Below are 16,129 nucleotides of genomic sequence, written 5' to 3'. Positions count from 1 at the left end.
CCAGCAGGCGGCCCATCCTGAATGTGGATTTAGTGCTGCCAAATATGTGAAGTCAAAACTTTAAGAGATTCATATTTTTCTGCATTAAGATGATTAATATTTCAAAACTGCAGACCTGCCAAGATAAATGGGGCCCAGTATGCACACTCACCTGCACACACACTTTACCAATAAAAGAAAAATCAGTAGCTATTCTTCTCACTGGGGGGGGGGGGGAATCTAGTGGTCAGGTCATTGTTAAAAGTGTGTTTATTTTTCTTGCAGAAAGTGCTGTAAGCTCTCATAAATTGCTTTCTGTAGAGTAAGAAATTAGAGAAACTTGGGAGGCTACAGTGCAACCTCAATTGGCAGCCATTCAATAAGTTGTCAGAGAAGCTTCAGGAAGAAGATAGCAAGCAGCTCTACTGGACAGTTCGGTTTCCTTGCATTCCATCTCGTCATCTGATCTCAGACATCTCAAGTTGGGGAATCTGGCAATTTTCTCTATAGAAGAATGCTGAGTTTTAGTTGCTCCCCTGTGGATGGCCAGTTGGGGCAGTTCAGGTATCAACTCAGCAGTGCTTAGAACCAGGCAATTTGAAAAGCACCATAGACAGTAGAGTCTGCAGCGAAATAAGCACTCCAGCATAAGTTTGCAATAACATTCTTTTCATTGCTAAAAGAGATATAGCATAAATATCTAAAGGTAAATATAACAGTTTTATACTTTTAATTTATTCCCCCCATTTATAGTTAACCCTATGTTGTAAGCATCCCAGAAGCATTCAGTAAAAAAAAACCCCCAACAGAATATGCCTAAGAAAATAAATATACACAACGTCCCCCCTGCTTCCAGTTAAAAAAAGCCAGTCACAGGACGGGAACCATTCATTAGCCATATTGCTAGTGAGCCTGGCATGGTTTCCGTTTTAATATGATTTTGACATCTCCGCCAGATAGGGGGGTTTTCTTCTTCACATTCCAGTGTCACAGAAGAGAAGTACTGTCTGTATTTCATCCTCAGCTTTGGGTTTTCGGTGTCTGTAACACTTTCTGGGTCATTTACAAATTTTTGCTTGGAAATGTTTATTTCACTCCTCTTCCAAAAATATTTTTCACCCAGAACCAGAGTTCCGCTTAACAGCTGCGAAGCTGCAGCAAGAAACCCAACATAGATGGCCATTCCAGCACGTTGTTCTGTGGGAATCAGAGGCACTCCCAAAACCTCCGGAAGCGGAATTCCTTCATTTGTTAATATAGAGTGAAGATTCCATGAAATGGAAATCAGTACACAAGTACCCGCTGCCAACTCTATCCTTCCTCCAATTGAAAAGAAGGTATCAATGAAATTCTCGTCTTTTCCCGGCTCAAAGATGTTGCATAGAGCAAAGGCCATCCAAAGAACAGTCACCGCATTGGCCACTGAGGCCATTGGCATCAAGTCCTGGGCCACGGTGATTTCAGCTGGCAGGGACTCCTCATCATTGAATGGTATACATATCATGTTGGTTTTCTTCATGGTAACTCTTCTTACAGAACAGGCACCCCAGATGCCAATGCCCACAACGCCCTGCTGGTTGCTGCCCATGATTTTGTCTACTTGCCACACTCTCCAGTCAAGGTTGGCAGATGTGGAGCAGATGCTCATTAGGCAGCCCAGGACAGCCAGGAGAAAGGCAGCTAGTTGCACGCAGGACACCCTGCACAAGAGGCGGACTGGGAAGGACCCATCATGCGCCTGGGGTGGAAGTTCCGCTTTAGCGCTCGGAAGGCTGGCGATAGAAGGCATGCTGGAGAAAAAGACAGACAAAAGATAACCGTTAGATACTTAGGCACAGTATCATATGGACACCTCCTAAAGTTTGAGCAAATAGTGATGCGCAGCTAAAACAATGCCATCGTTCTAGGGCAAATTCTGCATTTCCCACCTTGAGACGTAGGAATGGAAAAGTCTGCTGTACCTGCAATCATAAGTGCCAGGAATCAGACTTCCCCAGGGGTGAAGAAATTGCGCAACGGCACAACCCCTTTTGTTCTAGGGACCCCCTCCATGCAGATAATTGGGCTCTTGTCTAGTCCACTCCTCCTCTGCATTCCTATGCTCCCCTCCCTTCCCTCTCCATTGGTAAAATGTCAGGCATGATCCCACCAAAGTTATGCATTCTACCCTTGAAAGAAAGTTGGTGCAACAGACCAATACAGCTCCTGTTCAGGAAAGAATCCTTTCTGGCTTTAGTCCTCATTCTCTCTCTCTCTCTCTCTCTCTCTCTCTCTCTCTCTCTCTCTCTCATACACACACACACTGTGTGAAAAGCCTACCAAGTGGCTCTCAGACAGGACAAAAGGAAATAAAAGTCAATTTGTTCCTATCTGAGAAAACACTGCTATGTTGGTGGGGAACTGAGGAGCGCTGCATATATGCACCTACGTGAATCAGTTCTTCAAGCAGTCTTTTTCCAGAGCAAGGACTTCTTCCAGGTCTTTCTCTTCCAGCATCTGATCTAGGAGAGGACCTGAAAAGAGTGAAGCTGGTCGGAGCACCGGAGCAACTGCTCCTTGGAGTTCTGAGGCAGTTAGAATGCAGCTTGCTTTGAACGCTCAGAAGAACACCAATCATAACTCCAGGGTCCTGGTCGTTTGGAACTGTTGGCAACTGCTTGGAGGCAGTATGCATTCAAATACCAGTATGATTCTGCAACTTTTAAAAGACACTTTTTTGTTAGATGTAAGCTTATGCAAAGATTGGATACAGAATGTGGAAATAAACACCCCAGCTGCCAGTTCCAAAGGAATGAGCAAGCAAGAGTTGAAATAAACCAGGGGTCAGCAACCTTTTTTAGCCGTGGGCCGGTCCACCGTCCCTCAGACCATGTGGTGGGCCGGAGTATATTTTGGAAAGGAAAAAAACAAACCGAATTCCTATGCCCCAGAAATAACCCAGAGATACATTTTACATAAAAGCACACATTCTACTTATGTAAAAATACCAGGAAGCCCCCACAAATAACCCAGAGATGCATTTTAAATAAAAGGACACATTCGACTCATGTAAAAACACGCTGATTCCCGGACCGTCCGCAGTCTGGATTGAGAAGGTGATTGGGCCGCATCTGGCTCCCGGGCCTTAGGTTGCCTACCCTGGTTAAGGTCATATTGAATCCCTTCAGGCATTCAAAGATGGCTATCATATTATCAGTTGGGTAGTTGACAGGGTTTTTTGTTTTGTTGGACCCACATTTTCTTTGAGTTGATATTACCCATTTGGGAGGGTTTTGCTTGTGATGCAATTTTAATGGTTTTGTCTTTTTTCATAATTACGTGTTTTATTGCTGTAACACTTATGGTGGGACCTTATAATGAAGACTGGGCAAGACATCTTATAGGTAGATGGATCAATAGTCAGTCTAGCAAAACCAAATGTGTGTTTGCATGGGGAACATAATGGATAAGAGCAATCCAAACTATAGGAAGCTGCTGTAATATATGACGGGGTAAATGATGCTGCTGTAACTTACCTCTGTTTCAAACTCCATTGAGGAATGGGGCTACTGCTGGCTGGGCCAACTTGAGCCTGACAGAGAGAAAACAACCATTACACCACTCATTTTGTGAGTGTATCTTCCAATGGGTTACCAGGTCATGTGCCTGAGCTGAGCAGAGTTTGAAATAGGAGCAAGTTTCCCCCTCCCCATTTCCATCTTCACTTTCCCAGAGCACCTCTTTTGGGGGACTTACCCAAGCCTTAGTCTTATGCCACATGAATGTGTTTCATCCCCTTTCAAAGACATCTAAGAGGATGGCCACCCAAGCAGTTTCTGACATCCATGTAGTTATCCCAGCCCGTTCCTCATCTTTAAAATGGGGCTATTGATAATGAATAAGATGAAAGACTTCTAAAGTATCTAGTACAATGAAAACTGCTACTTAAATGATTTTGAGGATATGTTGCATTCCAGAGTCACTAGCTAGATCAGAAACTTCACATTTCTCAGGAACTTTGGGACAGATGCAGTCTTGATGCAGCACCTTCTTAATCTATGAGTTTCTGCTAAAGCTGCCAACATAGACTCTTCAGGTTGAATCTGTTGATCAGATTTATCACCTCAGAGGACAAATCAGATAAGGGGCTGTCTCTCTAAGGACCTCTTCAGTGAAGATTGATGCAAACAGTTCATTTAGTTCTTCTCCAAAATCATTATCCTTCTCAATTGATCCTATTCCCATTCTGCGTTTTGGAGGGACTCAACGGATTCTTTGGCCCACTCCCCACTTCCAGCACATTCATTCCCATTATTATCAGCTTTCCAATCTTGAGCCACACAGGCACTTTCATTTCATCCTGCTCTTGTCTTGCTATCACTTAACATTAAACTCCCTCCACAATTGCTGGTGTAATCCAGCCTGGCAGTTTTTAGATTCTTATAATTTCCTAAGATTCTGCAAGAGAAGATACACTTTCCTGGCGTTTTGTTGTTGGAAATGAGAGCTATTGCTGACCTTCTCCTGAGTCAGTTTTGGGTGTAAAATTTGTGGACTTCTAGAAAAACCACCCTCATGCAAGAAGTAAACTTTTCTGGCTCTAATCAAAATTCAAACTGGAGACAAATGCCCAGATTCCCTTACCCACCCAAGCTCCCTCTGCTAAATTCAGGCTCTGGAGTTATCACATGCTAGCTGACACATAAGCAGAAGAGAGAGGGAAGGTTTGTCTCCTTCCACCTCCTCTTCCATCTTCCTGACATTGGGGGGGGGGAGCACTTTTTGTACCTCAACTCACTGCTAACCTGGGAGTTAGAATACATGTTTCCCCTCTCTGTGTGCCCACTCCTGCCATTGCTCACCCGATAATAGAAGGGAATGACTTTGGGCTGGCCTAGGGGTGGCAAAAATGGGAGGTGGCATTTCCTTAAGCCTGGGAAAGTTTAATGACTTTTTCTCATGGGTTGTCACATGAGAAACATGAATAATGTCTGAATTAACCCTAAGAGCTCACCATTCTCTTTTGGAATGTTTGAAAGTATTGGATTGGATTGGATTGGATAATAAATCTCTCTCGCTCCCCCCCCCCCATGCCCAATTCCTTTCCTTTGAATGATATGAATTCTACCAGGGTGCCAACTTGAATAAAATATCGGGGGGGAGGGGGGGAGGTAAACCGCAATCCGCATAATCAGTCACATGATGCAGTGCACATGCAACATTTGAATGGCAATGCCCACCAACCGGCTCCTATGAATTCCACACTGCAATCCTCTTTCTACCTTCATCTCCATGCAGTGAGTGAATGTAGACCCAGCTCCTGACCTTTGCATGTTAAGTTGAAGGTGGGATGGGCTCTGTGCGCATACAGTGATGCAACAGGCACACTCCCCTTCCATTGAACTTGTGGCAGTCAGTGGTGTGATTCTGCTCTTCCTGCAGTGCATTCCCTCAATGCAAGGAGTCAAGAGTTGAGTTCGGTTGTAGGCCATGTGGAAACACCATAACAATTTTGAAGAAGGGTACACGGAGGTTTATTTGAAATGCCTCACATATTGAAAGCATGCGTGTGGAGAAGCTTCATGGCTTGAGCCCTGCACCTACTCACCGTATTTTTTGCTCCACAAGACGCACCTGACCATAAGACACACCTAGTTTTTAGAGGAGGAAAACAAGAAAAAAAATATTCTGAACGAAACAGTGGATGTATGATTTTTGTGGTTCATGCTGTGGCCACAGACATGTGATCTGATGGTGAATTTGGGGTGACCCAATGCAAAAATCCTGAGGATCCATGTGGATCTGTGCTTTGTAACCATGCTTTTGCGCCATTGCAGCCCCACACAACAGTGGGTGCGTGATTTGGGGTGACCCAATGTAAAAATCCTGAGGATCCATGGGCTTTTACCTCCACCCTCCCAGGCAGCCTCCGCTAGCCTGCTTATCTCTCTTCCGATCCCACCGATCAGCTGTTTCGTTTCAACACTCCCTTCCCCTTAGTGTCTTTTCCTTAGCTGGATCAGTTTTTTGCTCCTCCTTTTCTTCTAATTTCTCTCCTTATTGCTTTAGTCTTCCTGGTCCCCCCCTTTGCAATTTTGCTGTCTTTACCTCCCCACTCCCAGACAGCTTCCTTTATCTCTAGCGTCCCTTATCTCTCTCCCTGATCGGCAAATGATCATTAGCTTTGTTTCAACACCCACTTCCCTCTTTCAAAAAAAAAAAAGCATGATCTGCTTTTTGCCCCTGGGCAATTTGGCTCCAGGGATCATGCATTCACTCTATAAGATGCACAGACATTTCCCCTTACTTTTTAGGAAGAAAAAGTGCCTCTTATGGAGCAAAAAATACAGTATATACCCATCAGCCTTTGAGCCACAGCTGTGCATTCAGTGACTAAGAGAAAGGGTTTAAAGGGGTTAATTCTGTATACATGTACATGTAGCTCCTCCATGTGCAAATCAGGAGGCGTTTTAATATGTGAGGAATTCTACACAACAACACTGGTTTGCAGGGACCCTTTTCATCATCACCAAACATGCAGTGGGTGGGATGTGTAACCGGTAGGAGCTCTGGGGCATGTATTACAAGTTTAATGGAACCTGCCTCATCTAAAATCTTGAAGGATCTAATCATGTTAACAGTACAGTCATACCTCGGGTTGAATGTGCTTCAGGTTGAGCGCTTTTGGGTTGCCGCTCGCATATGCGCAGACACTCAAAATGACATCACGCACATGCACGGAAGCGGCAAAACACGACCCGCGCACATGCAGATGCGCCGTCGCATCTTACGTTCCATTCAGGATGCGAACAGGGCTCTGGAACAGATCCTGTTCGCATCCTGAGGTACCACTGTAATTGGGAGAATCAAAGTAATAGAATCATGGAGTTACCCTTATCATTGCATTCTGATTGTTTTTATTTTCTCTATATACATACATATGTCATTGATAATTTATTGTTTTGATGCATTTACATTCTTAATCTAAGCATATTAGCATGTCTTTTTTTGAGCAATATTTTGTCATAAAATCATCAAAGCATTGCCATTTTAGTTTTTGATTTGACTGCTGTCGTATGGATGCTGTTAATTTAGCCAATTTTAAATATTCATTTAATTTGAGAATCCATTCCTCCTTGGTAGGTAGTTCTTTAGCTTTCCATTTAGATGCTATTACTATCCTAGCTGCAGTGGTCGCATATAAGAAAACTCTCTTTAAAGAAAAAAGAAAAAGAAAATTTTGCTTGTCTGTTTTCAACGCCACAGTAGACATGCTTTCCCACAGGATGCTCCTGCGAGAGCCAGCGCTTTGATCTGTATTCCATTCTGGTTCTGTACTTCTCCCTAGAAGTGGGGACCACAGCAGACTGAAAAACAGCACACATCCGACTGTACGTGGGGTGGTGTCCACCATTCCCAATCCCCCTGCGAAAAAGTGCTGTCTAGGTGCCTGTGTTGAACAAACAAATAGAAGTTTATATAACCCATTGGAAATTTAGACCAATATTATATCAAGGGTGAGCTATAGAGTTTCCACACAAGAGGGCTCCAGAGGCACATTGTTTAATGAACACTTTGTGCTTTATTGGAAGTTGGAGACATAAATTGTAAACCTCTTGCTTCAACTGGCTAAGAGGAATTCAGGGCCAAGCTAGATAAGAAGCAGAAAAACATACACACACCGCACATACTCATCTGTCTAAAAGCAACTGTGAATTTGATCAGAGTAACTGTTGGGGACAGCCATTGCTTCCCTGCTCACCACCCTGCTAGATTCCTTAAAACATCATATTATATTTGAATACAGGAGTGGGGAGCTGGGGGCACTGTTATGCAGTAGTTCCACTCCTTCCTCCTGGGTCATGTCCAGAAAGTGGTGTTGGGAGATGAATGTTTGGATCCCGGGGCGCTCACTTCTGGGGTGCCTCAAGGTTCTGTCCTCTCCCCCATGGTTTTTAATATCTATGAAGCTGCTGGGAGAGATCATCAGGGGCTTTGTGCTGGGTATTCACCAGTATGCGGATGATATCCAGCTCTACCTCTCATTTAAATCGGAACCAGAGAAGGCGGCGAATGGGCGGGGTATAAATGATAAATAATAATAATAATAATAATAATAATAATAATAATATAGTCAGTTGGATGATGGATGGAAGTTAATGGACTGAGGTTGAATCCAAACAAGATAGAAGTACTGTTCTTGGGGAAAAGGGTGTGGGTAGGTGTGGGGTCCTGAACGGGGTAACTGTGCCCCTGAAAGTCCAGGTGCGCAGCCTGGGAGTCATTTTGGACTCACAGCTGTTCATGGAGGTGCAGGTCAATTCTGTGACCAGGGCAGCTGTCTACCAGCTCCATATGGTATGCAGGCTGAGACCCTACCTACCTGCAGACTGTCTCGCCAGAGTGGTGCATGCTCTAGTTATCTCCCGCTTGGACTACTGCAATGTGCTCTACGTGGGGCTACCTTTGAAGGTAATAATAATAATACCCTGCCCATCTGGCTGGGTTTCCCCAGCCACTCTGGGCGGCTCCCAACAGAATATTAAAAACACAATAAAGGATCAAATAATAAAAACTTCCTTAAACAGGGCTGCCTTCAGATGTCTTCTAAAAGTCAGATAGTTGTTTATCTCCTTGACATCTGATGGGAGGGTGTTCCACAGGGCGGGTGCCACTACGAAGAAAACCCTCTGCCTGGTTCCCTGTAACTTGGCTTCTCGCAGGGATGGAACCACCAGAAGGCCCTCGGCGCTGGACCTCAGTGTCCGGGCAGAACAATGGGGGTGGAGACGCTCCTTCAGGTTTACTGGGCCAAGGCCGTTTAGGGCTTTCAAGGTCAGCACCAACACTTTGAATTGTGCTCAGAAACATACTGGGAGCCAATGTAGGTCTTTCAGGACCGGTGTTATATGGTCTCGGCGGCCACTCCCAGTCACCAGGGATTGACAGTGTCTCCTTTAAAGCACGTGAATTCTCACAAAGAATCTTGAGAACTGTAGCTGCCTCTTTACAGAGCTACAATTCTCAGCACCATTGACAAACAACAGTTTCCAAGATTCTTTGAGGGAAGCCATGACTGGTAAAGCGGACAGAGTGCTTTCAATCTATGGCATAGATGAGGCCACAGTTTCAGAGCAGCCAAACAGGGCTAATGTAAATGGAATAATGTGGTGGCTATTATTCTCTCACCATTTGAGATGAATTTTATGAAAGATGGATTGTTTAATGTCGAAAAGGTTGTTGGTTGGCATTCTGGGTAATTCCTTTGACATATTTATGGACATATTATTTATAGAGGGTTTGTATTGTTCCTTGGTTCTAGATATTATTGGGCAATTTAACCGTCTGGGGAGAAGGGAAACACTCTTGATTGATGACATTGAAAGTTAAGGATGTCAGCAAGTCCTTCAAGAAATGGTCCCCAAGCACCTGTTCACTGTAACTTATGTCTTCAGCACACAGCACTTTGATTAAAACCTCTCATCACAGTAAATCAATTGCATCTCAAAGAAAGATGGGAAACTCCCTCCCAAACTAGAGGGACAAATCAATTATTCTCCCTTTTTGCATATTCAGATTCCATCTACATATACACAGCAATATTATTCTGGGGAGATAATTAAAATACTGGAGGTAGTGGGAACCGGGTGGCCACTTATGCATCACCAAAAGAGGGAAGATGCATCATTAAATAAGAGGGCACAGATTCTTGCATCTACAGTTTAAAAAGAAAGAGATGCAAATTAATAAATAATTAATGGATCCAGAAAATCTAAGTTACTACCAGTCAGTTGCTAATCTCCCCTTCCTGCCAAGTTGGGATTCAAGGTGGCTTACAACATTTAAAAACATCAGTTATAAAATAATAAATAATAAAAACAAACTACTTAAAATCAATACTTTAAATACATCACAATATATCTAAAACCAGCAATTAAAATATAATTTGTACTGAAAGCAGCCCAGTCATCAGCATCATTTGCATCTTCATTTCCCAATGCAAATATTCTCCATATGTTTGACACAGTCAGGCTGAAAGAGAGTAGGGGGCTCAAAGTCACCTTTGCACAAAAACTAAAAGGGGGAGCAGAAAGAGCCAAAAATATAAACAGAAAGGGCCAAAAATATAAACAGTCCAATCCTGTATGCTTATACTGCAAAGACTTGTTGAGTTCAATGGTTTACTCTCAAGTAAGCATGCAAAAGATTTGGAATGCAGCCATCAAGCCCAGCCCTGTACATTTGCCTGTGGGCAAAACCTTAACTCCAGAGTGAGTTACTTCAATGTAAATCTGCATATATGATTGGGGATTGGCTTTAACAACCAAATAAATGGTGGTGGATGAGAAATAAAAACAAAATAAAAACATCAATTTGTTTAAGTGTGTGCTTGCACAAACAAGCACCCTTGGGAACTGTGGTGGTGATAGAGGAGGCATAGCAAGAATTCCTGCTGGAATCAAAGAGAAAAAAGAAGTAGCAGTGGCACAGTTGAAGTTGAAGTCACTGATGCTGCTGCTTCTTGAAGGTTTCCTGGTGAGGGTGCCTTTTAAGCCAGGAAGGGAAGGAATAGCAGAGAGTTGGAGGATCTTTCTACAGAAGTGTAAGCTGAGAGAGGAGGGGCTTGCCTGGCTTTGGGCAGGAGGCCTCTGCAGGGTCCTAGGCTTTGAGAAGGAACCCTCACATCTTCCCAGATGCCACTGCTGCAGCCCCCACAATCCAGGCGCCCAGGATGAAGACAGAACCCTGCGGTGCCTGTAGAGAAAGAAGGACTGCCATGGCCAAAAAAGTCCCCCACCCCCTGCCAAGGCAGTTTTCTATTCTTGTGGCCTTTTTAGACTCTTAAAGTTTACAGACTTGTCCTCCCCCCCCCCCAAAAAAATGTGCTCCTAAAGTACATGCTCCTGGGGCAATCTCCCTGGCTGCACCCCCCACCACACACTCCTGGTGCTAAAAAGTTTGGTCAGTAACTAGCCCTGCATTATTTCTCTCCCAGTCTATCTATTGTTGATGGATGATGTGGTGGCCTTATATCAAGTGAGACCACTGGTAGGTCCAGCTTAGCATAGCCCACCCTGACTGGAAGCAGATCTCTAGAGCTGAGATGTGGAACATTCCTGGCCCTCCCCGGGGATGCTGAGGACTGAACCTGGGACATTCTGCATGCAAATAGTTGTGGTACCACTGAGCTAAGGCCTTCTTGTGGCTGATTCTTGGGGAGAACTTGGGTTTTCATAGAACTTTGAATGTTTCCAAGGAGTGGATTGGTGAAGGGCAAGAAGAGAAGGTGGGCTTCTGGCTTTAGTATGGCTACAGTGATATGGACTGCTATAATGATATAGGTCCTAAGACGTTGAGAACCACACAACCCTGAATTGACTCCTCCATCTACTTTTGAGCTTTCTGCATTGCAGCTGCCTGCATGTTTCCATTTTCCCCTCAAGACCCTTGAGGACTAGATGCTTTCTTTGTCTTTTAAAGAAAAGACAGTTGAACTTCTACGGTGATTAGATTCTGCATTGTGCAGCAGCGTACACTTGTTCCTGGGTGTTGCGTGAGTCACCAAGGAGATGATGAGCATTTTGACTGCACAGTTTTTAACACCCCCTGCTGTCTCTCATCAAACCTCTGTAGACATAATAAATTTGCACTCTGACTCAGCCTAGCAATGCCTTGCTCCCTTTATGATAAAGTGGTGCTCTACCTTCTGCTGGGAACTTACATGCATCCTCTTTGTGCACACCTGTCCTCGTGAGTGAGTCTCTTGACTTGCCACGCTGAATGCTAATGACAGCTGTGCCTTGGTAAAAAGGGGGCCTCTTCATTACTTCATGCTGTCAGTGCTTTGTTGGTAGCTATGGAAATGGCACCTTCTGCTCCTCCATTCGTTCCCTTTCATATTTGAGCACTGGAAATAGAACCATGGGGGTAAACACAGCTGATGAACAGACATGTCGCTGAAGATGCAGACTGCAATATTTCTTCAGCCTCCTGCAAGGAGGAAATGCTGCGGCTGCCATTCGCAGGTGGAGAATTCTGAAGTGGTGGGGAAGGGGAAATGAGGTGGGGAGGACCAAGGGCCACAGCTTGGCAGACGAGCCCATGCTTTGCACACATACAGTGCCAGGTCAGCTAAAGTGGGTCCTAAAATATGTATGTCTCACACTTGATGGATCAGTGGTCTGATTCAGGAGGGCAGCTTCCATGTGTTGCAGTGAATGTTAGTTTTACATATTTGTGTAATTATTTCATGTGTTTATATTTACTTATGAAAGTAGAATGGGGTATTGGGTTGTTTTTGTTTTGATTGTGCATTTCATGTTTTTATGTTGTGATTTTATCCTGTGAACTGCCCTGAGACCTGTGGGTATAGGGAGGTATACAAATTTAATAAACAATAATAATAATGTAAACCTTCCCCCCCCCCAAAAAAAAGGGTCTCTGGCACCACTTCCCCCATTAAAGCCAGTTGAGGAGATGAAAGGTATTCAGTTTATTGAGAGATGCATCAATCAAGACACAGGGTGATTTTCACAAAGCCTGTGTGGCAAGCATTGGGGGAAGCAGATACTTCTACACATTGCAAAAATACCTGGGCTTGTGCCCGATCCCTATAAGCTTCCCTAATTGGTTAGAGTCCTGCATGGACAAAACATGCTAATCTCTCATTGGTCTTCTCCCCATTTTGTGGGGATTCTTGTGTTTTTTCCTTCCTTGCATTTGCAGTTTCATATATGATTTTAGCAAGCCCTCTAGCTTCCTGTTACGCCTTGTAGTTTACATTACCTAAGTACTTCCCAGACCCTAAAGGTCACATTTACAGTATTTTGCTAAGCTGGTAGATTCTTATCTCTATTACTGGAGCTATCTGCAAATTAATGCAAGCATAGCAAGGCTTCTGTTATACCATAAGGGAAGGGGGCAGTTACAGAACTTCGTAATAGAAACATCCTGGTGATAATGATTGTACACTCATGTCCACCTAGCCCTGAATCCGTTGTGGGCTGGCTATCATTAACCATAAAGATTTATATACTGTCAACTCTTTCAATATAACTAGGATATATACAGCAATATATACAATAAAACGTAAAGCACCATGAGAATGGTACAAAATGATCTTTAAAATGGCTGATCAAAAAGCTTAAACAGTTGCAGAGGGCCTACTAAAGTTATTCAGGCCTAACTGCTAACTGCGGAGTCACTCTGACGTGTGACTTAGCAGCCATTTTCTCTGTGTGTTCTCTGTAAGATCTCAGTCAGTCTGCCTCAGTTGTGAGCAGTATGTAATCTCAGCCAAACTGTTTGGAACCATGTTATTTATGAAGAAGTTTATTTCAACTCAGTAAAACGCTTATTCTTTAAAATTCTGCATTATTAATTTACACTGTGCGTCAGACTGTTGATGGAGACAATTGCCAGCTCATAATTCCAGTGCTCAAAAGCCTGCAGTGGTTGTCCATGTGCTACCAGGCCAGAGTCAAGGTGCTTAACAACTTGGGTCCAGGATATCTCAGGGACCACCTGATCCCTTATACAGTGGTACCTCGCAAGACGAATGCCTCGCAAGACAAAAAACTTGCTAGACGAAAGGGTTTTCCGTTTTTTGAGCTGCTTCGCAAGACGAATTTCCCTATGGGCTTGCTTCGCAAGACGGAAACGTCTTGCAAGTTTGTTTCCTTTTTCTTAACACCGTTAATACAGTTGCGACTTGACTTCGAGGAGCAACTCATAGAACGCGGTGTGGTAGCCTTTTTTGAGGTTTTTAAAGACTTTGGTGATTTTTGAAGCTTTTCCAAAACTTTCCCGACACCGTGCTTCGCAAGATGAAAAAAATCGCAAGACGACAAAACTCGCGGAACGAATTAATTGCGTCTTGCGAGGCACCACTGTATACTGAAGAAAGACAGTTAGTTAGGATTACCCCAAAAACCCTAAAAACTGTTTTGTGAATCCCCCCCGCCCAGCCAGGCCTCAAAACCTCACCTCAAGCATTTTAAAAACTGCATTTCCTCTAAGGCAAAAAGCATTAGCTAAGCATTCCTCTTGCTGTAACTAAAAGACTGCAACAAAGGTAGGGAACAGAGTCCATTGTTTTCTCAGAGCCTTTGGCCTTGCTTAAAAACCAGATTGCAACTTACTTTCTGTCCGGGAGCCATGCCAAAGCACGAGAACGAAACATAACTGGAACACTCTGAAACCCCCCTTTCCTGGGAAGAGTCCAAAAATGGTCCCAAGACAGGAGCTTTCTGTTCATGCTCAGAGGAACTCATGGGCAGGACTCTTGAAGAAGGAGGAGGAAGGGGGAGGGAACTGGAAGGGGATATATACTCTATGCAATGGCTGTGAACTTCGTGCTTGTTTTGTGACTCTATCACACTTGCTCCTCTGCCCCCCCCCCCCATGGCAGAATAAAAGCTCTTTCTCTGGATTTAACCCCTTGGTGTCGTTTGGCTCCTTTCGTCCCTGCTCGGGTACAACGTTTTCCTATCCATTTTAAAGGGCCTAGAAAGGCTACAATATCCCTCCTTGATCACGAAGGTCTTCCAGGGAGCCACTGTTAGTGGTCCCCCAGGGCTCAGGTGGATGGCTCTGACCCACCAGGAGCTAGCTGTTCATTCAGTATTGCAGGCCGAATTTTGTGTAACTCCCTTTCAGTTGGGATCAAAAAGGCCCTCTTTCTGTTGAACTTCCAGCACTTATTGAGGACTGTTTTTTAAAAAAAAAATTCAGAAGGTTTTAAATATTGAGTTCTGATTTTGCATTTTAAATTCATTTTTACCCTTATTGTATTGGGTTTCCTATACACCAGTGCTTCATAAGCTATCTGATGTGGTATGCTGCCAACCCCCCCTCTAATGTGCCAGGAACTGGTAGAGCCATTGGGGACCAGTGGCCAATGGCTTGTGGACTGCCACCAGCCCATGGACCACCACTTTGAGTAGCCCTGCTGCAGCCCACTGGGAGATGGCCTTGATTAAGCAGTATACAAACTGTTGAAACATACAAACAAAATAAATTAAAAAAATCCTCATTTTGACTGTATGGCTTTTAATTGAGAAACTGGCTGAGTTACTAGCATGAATCTCAGTTTGGGCCAAGACACCATTTTCCCCAAACCACCCCCACCTGCCTCACAACTGGTGTGAAATAACCCAATGAATATAAGCAAGCCTATCCAGACATGTAAATTTGATGTATATTTTAGTATGTGGGTGTACTTTATTTAAAAACAACATCCCTGCTGTATATTATTTATAGTCTGAATTTTTAATGGCAGACTTAAGGTATATTTTATATTTTATGTAAGCTGCTGAGAGGTCAGGTGTCGGATACATGGAAATATGTCTGCCAACTTACTGGCACTGCTGGTGCAACGCTCTTCTTTAGCGGCAATCAGAGCACTTGTTTAAATATTGAATTATCTGTTCAGCAGCTTACCACACAGTCAATTATCTCTCGTTATAGGCCTTTTGTTTTCAGCCATCATTGTTTGGCTCTTCTTTAATTTCTCTCTGGAGCAATTAGACACTCAGTGTTTTCGAGTTCTGTGGCTGCTGGATTCTTGCCCATCCTGCTTTCTGCGGGAACATTTAATTGGGCAAGACATTCACTTCCGCAGATTCCATTGTGCTCCTGATGGCTTTGGAAGGCCACTTGTCCCTTAAGAGCTGCCTTGGTCAAAGGGTAGGCCATTTGGTCAGAAAACTTCAGATTCCATCCGAATGCACACTATCCAACCAGTGCTCTTTTTCTAGAAAAGAGATGCCAGAATTCACCATGAATGCTTCCCTTCTTCTCATCCACCTGAGAGGAGCCAGAACTGAGTTCCAATGAGTTCCGGCTGAAAAAAAGCCCAGAGTCCAAATCAGCCACAAGTTTCCAAATTATCTTCAAGGGCAGCCCCATAGAGCACATTGCAGTAAGGTAGTCAGTTAGTCAAATAAATTGAACCCCATAACATTTTTGACTCTAGATCACTGGTTGGGAACTTCAAGCCTGGGGTCTTAATGTGCCCCTCCAGGACTCTCTGTCTAGGCCTTGGGGTTTTCTGTAGACCCTGCCCCATTCTAGGCCACACCCCACCCTGACATTATCCCATGCCCTCCTCAAATGCCTTTGCCTTGGTTGAAACATGTCACTGAATTCTCATAATGCTTCTTGATTGCCT

General features: G+C 44.0%; 1 protein-coding gene across 12 annotated transcripts in view; it reads right to left on the bottom strand.

Moving 5' to 3' along the window:
* Positions 1–16,129, bottom strand: part of LOC308463824 (claudin-34-like) — a 312,859-nt gene that overhangs the window by 71,093 nt on the left and 225,637 nt on the right. The window contains exons 1-4 of one of the 12 annotated variants that reach the window (XM_080982600.1): positions 15,400–16,043; positions 11,681–11,866; positions 3,495–3,550; positions 218–1,769 (exon numbers count right to left, since the gene is read on the bottom strand). In XM_080982600.1, coding sequence (XP_080838726.1) covers positions 836–1,769; positions 3,495–3,550; positions 11,681–11,686 — 996 coding nt within the window. In that variant the 5' untranslated portion in view covers positions 11,687–11,866; positions 15,400–16,043 and the 3' untranslated portion in view covers positions 218–835. Of the gene's footprint in view, positions 1–217; positions 1,770–2,403; positions 2,998–3,494; positions 4,259–6,858; positions 7,409–8,104; positions 8,423–11,680; positions 13,444–14,099; positions 14,517–14,740; positions 14,824–15,399; positions 16,044–16,129 lie in introns of those variants that run through there. The other 11 variants (XM_080982594.1, XM_080982599.1, XM_080982603.1 and 8 more) reach the window with 11 other exon arrangements.

This window comes from Podarcis pityusensis (assembly GCF_964106645.2).
Source record: "Podarcis pityusensis genome assembly, chromosome: 15".
NCBI classification, from domain to species: domain Eukaryota; kingdom Metazoa; phylum Chordata; class Lepidosauria; order Squamata; family Lacertidae; genus Podarcis; species Podarcis pityusensis.
Note: the sequence above shows the minus strand (reverse complement) of the source record. Positions and strands in the feature narration are given on the sequence as shown.